The 8,228-nt window shown below is 42.9% G+C and overlaps 1 protein-coding gene across 2 annotated transcripts; it reads left to right on the forward strand.

Annotated features, from left to right (window-relative positions):
• Positions 1-456: 456 nt before the first annotated feature.
• On the forward strand, positions 457-7,701 carry PDCD2 (programmed cell death 2). Of its 2 annotated transcripts, XM_044917667.1 has the most exons (7): positions 457-604; positions 704-797; positions 1,280-1,522; positions 1,872-2,003; positions 3,275-3,378; positions 4,856-4,969; positions 5,759-7,701. In XM_044917667.1, exons 1-7 carry the CDS (start codon positions 515-517, stop codon positions 5,915-5,917), a joined length of 936 nt encoding a protein of 311 aa, XP_044773602.1. In that variant the 5' UTR covers positions 457-514; the 3' UTR covers positions 5,918-7,701. The 2 variants fall into 2 exon arrangements, with proteins under 2 accessions (XP_044773602.1, XP_044773601.1); XM_044917666.1 differs by having other exon boundaries at positions 457-797.
• Positions 7,702-8,228: the final 527 nt, after the last annotated feature.

The raw sequence follows: 8,228 nt of genomic DNA on the forward strand, positions 1-8,228 counted from the left end.
GTCGGCGCCACGTGCCACGTCGGCGCCACGTGCCACGTCGGCGCCACGTGCCACGTGCGAGGTGAAGGAGGCTGCAGGAAAAGGAGCAGGGGACAAGGGCTCCTTTGGAGAGTGCAAAGTTTCAGACTTGTTGCATTTAGAATTTTAATTCTTTGGCAATTTTTACTTAAAAAAATAAACCTCTCAGTGTTTGATGTGACAAAGGCTGCCATGTCCAAAAGGCAGAGGAGGAAAAAACAAAACTAAGGACACAGTTAATGAGTTGGTGAACATACACACGTCTCTTCCGGGCTCATTACAGTAAATTCCTAACCCCAACCCCTAAACCCTAACCCCGCCCCCACCTCACGGGACCGGAAGTTAGGGACGCATGCAGCGAGCTGACGTCCGGCCATTATCCTTAGTCCCGCCTCCTCTCCCCTGCAAACGCCGTTCTGCGCGCCTTCCGGTGGCCAACTTCCGCCTTCCGGCCGCGAAGTGTAACCCCACAGGAGAGCCCGGTTCCCCTCGCTCTATGGCGGCAGCCCGCGCGGGGCCGGCTGAGCTGGGCTTCGTGGAGGCGGCGCCGGCGTGGCGGCTACGCAGCGAGCAGTTCCCAAGCAAGGTGGGCGGCCGGCCGGCGTGGCTGGGTGCGGCCGGGCTGCCGCGGCCCGAGGAGCTGGCCTGCGCGCTGTGCGGCCGCCCGCTGGCCTTCCTGCTGCAGCTGTACGCGCCGCTGCCCGACCGTGCCGACGCTTTCCACCGCGGCCTCTTCCTTTTCTGCTGCCGGGCGCCGCCGTGCTGCGCCGGCCTGCGCGGTGAGCGGCCGCCGCGCCTGGGGCCAGTGGGGGGTGGTCCCGCGCCGCGCCCGCTCCGCCCTGCCTCCGGCCGCCGCGCTTCCTGGCGCATTACGGGGCCCCAGCTTCTGGGTTGATCAGTGGGTACGGAGAGTGCGCGCTTATACCAGCAGAATACAAATTGTTTTCTAGAAAGCTGGGCCCACATGGTGTTACCGTATTTCTGCAGTCAGTGTGACTTAACTGTTAGTCTCACTATTTGATTATTTTGAACAAGCTCAAAGACCCAATTCAGGTTGTTGTGGGTACCAAACTAGTTTCTTGTGCTTGTGCACGTTTTTTTCCCTCCCCTTTCAGAAAATAAGATCCCTGAAATAAAAAAGTTCCTTCTATTTCTCTTTTTAAGAATTTAGTGTCTTTTCAGTCCTGTGTGGACTGGAGGCTCGAATATTTGGATTGCTGTATTATTTACGATATTTACAACATTTCTCATTTTCTCTTAGTTTTCAGAAATCAGCTGCCCAGGAAAAATGACTTTTACTCCTATGAGCCACCCTGTGAGGATCCTCCTCCAGAGACGGGAGAGTCTGTGTGCCTCCAGCTCAAGTCTGGTGCTCATCTCTGCAGGGTCTGTGGCTGTTTAGGCCCCAAAACATGCTCCAGATGTCACAAGGCACATTACTGCAGTAAGGAGCATCAGACTCTAGACTGGAGATTTGGGCATAAGCAGGCTTGTACACAATCAGGTGAGTCAACGCTTTTGAAGTCTTAGCTCAGTTTCAAAGCATCCGTCGACCCAAGTTTTTTGCTTTGAGGATAAAAGTTAAGATTAGAGAAGGTATTATACTTATCAAAATTTTAGTAACTGCTAACATGAACACCTCTATGAAAGAGGAGCTGTGAGGTCTTGCCTGCTCAGTTATGCCCCAGACTTGCTTTAATATTGATGTTTAATTTATGACCTAAATTGCTGGAACTACGTGTATTAATTTACTAGGGTTACTGCATAGAATATAGCTTAGAAATGGGAAATTATTGGATCCTCTTTAAACCTAAAGGATTAGTAATGATGCTAGTTACCTTTTCTTGTTTCAGATTATTTGGACAGAACAATTCCAGACCACAGCTTCCTTTTTCCAGAATTTGAAATTGTAATAGAAACAGAAGATGAAATTACATCTGAAGTTGTTGAAAAAGAAAATGAATCAGAAATTACAGGGAGCATGGGTAAGGAGTCACTTTTAGAACTTTATTCATTAAGTGATTAAATATAGTGCTGGAAAGAGAAGGCTCAGTATGTCAAAAAGAGAGGTAGGTACTGACAGGAAGTCAACTCACTTTGGAGTCTGTAGCCTATGATTTTCAAACACTGTCATTTGACAGTATCCTTCCTGTACCTCTCCTCCGTGGCATATATATCAGATAGATTCTGGTTCTGATGAAGACATGTCAGGGTAAGTATCCAGGTGGTCATTTGGGTAGGGCTCCTCCACAGGATGCTGGAAACTTGGTAAGTTCATCTAGATCCAAGATCTGTTTCTCAGATCAATATAGAATATGTGAGACCCTTAGCATAGTGTTTGGCGGGTGACAGGGGTCCTTTAAATGTTTCATCAGCTAATTTCAGATACCCAGTTTTACAGGTTATCTAGATGATGGTACGCTAATGTAGTGCCTAGGCCTGCCAGATAGCTAAGCGAAGGATTAGTAGCCAACATTTATCCAGCACTTATTCTGCATCAAGGGCTATGTGTGCATGATCTCATTGAAATCCTGAAGGCAGTACACTGAGTTAGAAACTGTACCTCATTTTGAAGTGAGGAATTTGAGGTTTTCTGGGTAACTTGTTTGGTCATGTAACCAAAGTTGTTAAAGTTTTAGAACTGCAGTTTGAGCTCCCATGTTGTTGACTCCAGAATTTGAACTCTTAACTACAACAAACTTGGGTTTTAGAGTCTAAATCAGACTTTACAGTATCAGCTTACTGGTTTATAGTTCATATTCAGGTGATAATCAAAAATATACTGCAAACAGCAGGGGTTCAGACAGCTGGGATTCCAGGAGAGGAGTGTGCAGGAGTGTGCAGAGAACAAGCTGGTAGGTCCACAGTGAGTGAGTGATGGCTGAATGAGTGTACCAGCTGGGAAAAGACATGTGTGAGACATGAAGAACCAGGGCAGTTCCAGGCAGCTTAAGGGCAGTAGTGAAAATAAAAGGTTCAGCATTTGTTGGGTGTCCTGTCATCTACTGGGCACAAGTAGATTTAAAGAGAAGCACTCACTAGGAACCTGCCCAGTAAAGTGGGGTACCTGGAAAATCAGATGGTCTTGAAATACTATAATGAATTAAAATAGGGAAAGCCTGTGGGAATATCTGGCTTTCACTATCTGATTTAACATTAAGTTGGTGGTTTGAAATTTCCTGCCCTCAGCATGTAGGAAATGTCAAGTCATGGGGACTAGTCCTATTGCTGTAACGGTTGTGTTGGTATTTTTCAGGTGAAGCACCTGAGGAAGAATTGGATTCCATGGCAAAACTTGAATCCAAGGAAGATAAAATTTTCCAGAAGTTTAAAACTAAAATAGCCCTTGAGCCAGAACAGGTAAACTAGAACTCCTGCAACTCCTTCTTGTGTTCTTTTCAGGTGGTGGTTTTGGGGTACAGTCCGTGAGAAGTAACTACTATAAAGCTAGTCTCGTTATAGGAGTCCTTCACACAGATAGGCTGCTGATCCTGTCAGTAGTTATTGAAAAACTACAGGTTATACTGTTTATCACGTAGGGTCCGTATTTTAAAGAAGGCATCCGAGACAGATGAGTAAGATGTTGCCTGTAATACAGGAAGTTTGCACCAGTGGCAGAAAGAAAGGAACAGATATTTTTGCCCATTTATCCAATAGGAACCTTTTGCTTGTAAAACCAACATGACATGTTAACACAGACACTGGTTTTGTGAAAAGAAAATGGGCTTTGGGGTTGGGAAGAAGCCTGGATCCTAGAGTTACACGAAGTGTAACTGATGTAATTGCATCTACAATGTGAAAAAATTAGAGGTCAGTTGTGAGGATGAAGGAAGAAGGTAGGTACATAATAACTGCTCAGCAAAAGTTTCCCTTCTTCATCCCTGTTCTTCTGTTAATATCATTCCCCTTAAAGACATTCACCGTAAACCTAAATCACTGAAGAAAGTTCAGCTAAACTCCTATAAAGCAGTCACTGAGCCAAATAAATATCCAGGAGAAGAATATTGTAAGAATAGACCTAGGTCCTAAACACTGTGAAGGTAGTTTTTAGCAATGCATATGCTTTTAACAAAACATAGGAAAGCCACTCTGTTGATGTTTAAGATCTTACAGTGAAATTTATCTCTGTAGTATTTATCTAAACAACTGTGTATTACTTGGTATTTGTCCCTTTAAGATTCTTTAAAATGAAAATAATATATGAGAGCGCCCACAAGTGGGGGCGGGGGAGCAAAGGAAGGGTTTTTTTTTTTTTTTTTAATTTTAAGATTTTATTATTAGAGCGTGCATGCATGCCTGAGCAGGGGGAGGGGGACAGGGAGAGGGACAAGCAGACTCTATGCAGAGTGTGGAGGCTCCATCTCATGGCCCTGAGACCATGACCTGAGCTGAAACCAAGATTTGGGCGCATAACCCGACTGAGCCACCCAGACACCCTTGGTCCCTAACTGAGGTTCCTTGTATCTGTGAAAGTAAGCACAGACTCTGGGCTGCATTTTGGATTTAGAAACTGGTAATGGAGAAACAGGAGTATAGTGGGACCCTCACAAAATACTCCCTAGGATTAAGATTCTAACCATATTACCATGTATGAAATAGGATTTTGATATCCTGAGTCAGATAAGCTAAAATAACTGATCTGATGACACTGAAAAAGCATTAACGGTGCCAGGTCTGAGTTGGGGGGAACAGTATAAACTGTCAGTTTGATCGGTGTTTGTCAGTGTTTCGGATGAGTGTTCCATCAAGGCTCTCCAGATTATTATCCAATCACGTGCTACCACTGGAAATTTAGGTGAGATGTTGGTGATTTGCACATGGTCCTGGTTGATTTTAGGTCCTCAGATACGGCAGAGGGATTGCACCCATCTGGATCTCTGGTGAAAATATCCCTCAAGAAAAGGATATTCCATATTGCCCCTGTGGTGCCAAGAGAACATTTGAATTCCAGGTATGACCTTAAATGAGTATTTTAATACGTGTAATCACCGTAAGTTATGTTATTAAATGCTCCAAAACTTTACCGAAGTAATATATGCACATGGGTCCTGTTGTTACTACAGAAAGTGCCTTGTCCCACCTAAGAGCTTATTCCCTGGAGGGAATTGTCTACAGTTTTATCTGGTAGTTCTCTAAATAACATGCTTTTTCTGGTAACTTGTCAGTTTACTAGTTTTTAGACATTATCCGTTGACTGGCACGTGCAATAATGAGGATTTAAATGTAGTTTCTTATACCATCTGGACCATCCTCCCACCTCCCAGGGTGGTTACATCGTTATTTTTAGTGTCTGCATTTTATTACCTTGTAATTTTAAATACTCTTTCTTTTCTTGTTATGGCAATTAAGGTCTTTGTACTTTGTGAGAGGAGCGTTTCAGAGGCCTTAGTAAGGTTTGGTCTTAGTTTGTGGATTTGTTAGGAAAACAGATGGATATAATCATTAAGACAAATGGTTTTTCAAAAGGAATTGTTAGGATCACAATCCATTTGGGTTGGGTAGAGATGTTCTTGAACTGTGGATTTGCTAACCTTACAGAGTGGTAGGTAATACTTCTTGCTGAGGGTAAAAAAAAAAAGGAATTGTGAAGACTATATCCAACAGTAATTGGTTCTTAGTGTCAAAGCTGGAGATTAAAAGACCGGGGTCCCTGCAATCGCCCTGGCAAGGAAGGGCTGTTGAAAGTTGACAGTGCTCCCTGCCTCAGCGCAGGGCTCTAATTCTGTCATCCTCTTCTCAGGTCATGCCTCAGCTGCTCAACCACCTAAAGGCCGACAGACTGGGCAGGAGTGTCGACTGGGGTGTCCTGGCTGTCTTCACCTGTGCTGAAAGCTGTAGACTGGGGATTGGCTACACAGAGGAATTTGTTTGGAAGCAAGATATAACAAATACACCCTAAAGACAATGTCGTAAAGCCTTAAAAATGCTCATAATCTCTTAGACCTTGCAAGTCCATTTCTAGGACTTTATCCTAAGGAAATAATTATAGCAGAGACAAAGGTACAAAGATGTTGTTTTAGGTGAGTTTACAATGTGTAAATATTAGTGCAACAAAAATGTCTGGTGACAGGTATTTAAAGAAATTTTGGTGAATTCCTACAGCAGAAGGTAATGCACTCTTAATGATATACACCTATATGTACAAGATAGAGGTTTAAACTGACACCCAGATATTCATAGTATGTTCATATTTTTGTAAAAGTATTTATACATATGTATGTCAACAGAAATCTGGAAAGATACCTACTCGGTGGGAACTAGTTAACTATGGATGGTGGGACTATGAATTGATCGTTTTACCTATGTGTTTGTTTCTTTCTACAATACAAGTGGGTTAATTTCCTAATTAAGACAATCCATTACTCAGAGCATTTTTCCTCCTAAAATTTGCAATGTAAAAACCAAGAGAAAACTATTTGGGTAAAACCCGAAGAGACGTGACTGGTAATCAGGTCATTGTCATGGGCTCTAAGACACATGGAAGTCCAGAACACTGGAAAAATACAAAACCCCAGTAGGCTGGTGAATGTGATGAATAACTGACTTCGAAGAGAAGCTCTACTTCACAACTGACCTTGATCTGCCAATAGCACTGCTCACAGATGAGAGATGCAAGGCAAGAATGATGGTCTTTCTCTCTCCCCCGCCCCCCATCTCATGCCAGTGTACACATGGGGAGTAAACCCAAGTAAGGAGGCAGGAATTGGCCATTAGAATTTCCCTAGGGAAATCTGGCCCTGAGGTCAGCTAAATCTGTTAACCGTGCTAAGGCTCCTTCCAGCCCCTAGTGTTTCACGATTACGCTGTGACAATTCCCAGTTCTTTCAACACCAGTGATGCCTGCCCAGCACTGAAGGAGGCCTGAAGGGACACTGCTGTTGATCAGTGCTTAAAAACCAACAGCTAATCTAAGTTGGCTCATGTTCTCCCATAAGTGCATCTTTCTTGCATATAACACCATTATTAACGTCACTGACTACCTGGTTATTTTACTACATTTTTATATGAGAAAGTCCTGGTCTATTAGCCCACATTATAGGTATATATGTGTTATTCATAAAGATATGTGTATGAAATACAGTGAAACATAGCTCTATATGGGAAACCAGTATGGAATTCTGACGGGGAGATTTGTTACTAGGCTACTTTTAAATACAACCTGTAAAGAGGGGGAATGGTGTCACAGTTTTCAAGCTGGGAGAGTGAAGTCTGAGAGTGACCAACTATGGTGATACAGCCCATTGCTACTGGAGGACACATTATAAGTTGTCATCATCTGGTGGCAAGAATCAACACTTGGTAGGAAGCTCAGTGGCTTCTAGAAAACTGGACTAGTGTGGGGTCTTCACATTGCCAATTGTAAATGATTCTTAAAGTCAGGAGATGTTATAGTAAGTTTTCCAAAGCAGAATAGTGCCCTGACTGCTAAGGACTTTAAGCAAACCCATTAGGGTCTGTTTGGAGACATCACCGGATGATTGTGGACATTCTTGCAGGTATGTTGGGAATAACCAGCCAAGCTGTCCTTTAGGTATGTATCCCTACCAAGTTCTGGTAATTGGGGTGAGGGTTTACAGGGTCTTTCCACTTACAGACTAGTCCAAATCAACAGAAAGAAAATGTCACAATGTCAACTAGCATCCATGTTGAAAAATAATCCATCATATGAAAAATAATACAAAATAAAAATAACCTAAAACCAAAAATTTACATAAAAACATTGAGCAACTCAGTTACTTCTGGAAATGTCAAGATGCATTTAAAAACACCCTAAAATGATCATGTCTCACCCAGTAACTTCCTGTAGAGGATGTCATTCACTATTGCCCATCCACGTACTCCACCGTCCACCAAAACTTCTGTTTGGCTCAGACGCTGCCTGACCCGACTGCTCACCCCTCCTTTTATTAGACACGAACGCTGGTCTCATCATCCCTTGACAATTCAGAGATAACAGCAAAATAAGTATGTTTAAGTGCTTTTGATAATCACCTTGGTGTTAATGCAATCTAAGACTGTTGCATGTATAACGTAAGATTAAGTAAATGACCATGGGATTTTCTAACATCATTCCGTGTGTCTAAAAATTAAGGATTCTCGGTGTAAAAAAAATAAGTGATTAAATGAAACCCCCGTAGTCTTGAATTTGAATTGGATATATCAATATGAACTCATGAGGTATTTAATCTCGAAAACTTTCAAAGGGAAAG

The sequence above is a fragment of the Neomonachus schauinslandi genome, chromosome 8 (genome assembly GCF_002201575.2).
Source record: "Neomonachus schauinslandi chromosome 8, ASM220157v2, whole genome shotgun sequence".
In the NCBI taxonomy this organism is placed as follows: domain Eukaryota; kingdom Metazoa; phylum Chordata; class Mammalia; order Carnivora; family Phocidae; genus Neomonachus; species Neomonachus schauinslandi.

Excerpts from the sequence above, each read along its gene's own strand:
- PDCD2 (XM_044917666.1), top strand. The coding sequence starts at position 515 with ATGGCGGCAGCCCGCGCGGGGCCGGCTGAGCTGGGCTTCGTGGAGGCG. Across the intron at positions 798-1,279 it reads GTGCTGCGCCGGCCTGCGCG|TTTTCAGAAATCAGCTGCCC; the intron begins GTGAGCGGCCGC and ends ATTTTCTCTTAG. Across the intron at positions 3,379-4,855 it reads TAGCCCTTGAGCCAGAACAG|GTCCTCAGATACGGCAGAGG; the intron begins GTAAACTAGAAC and ends GGTTGATTTTAG.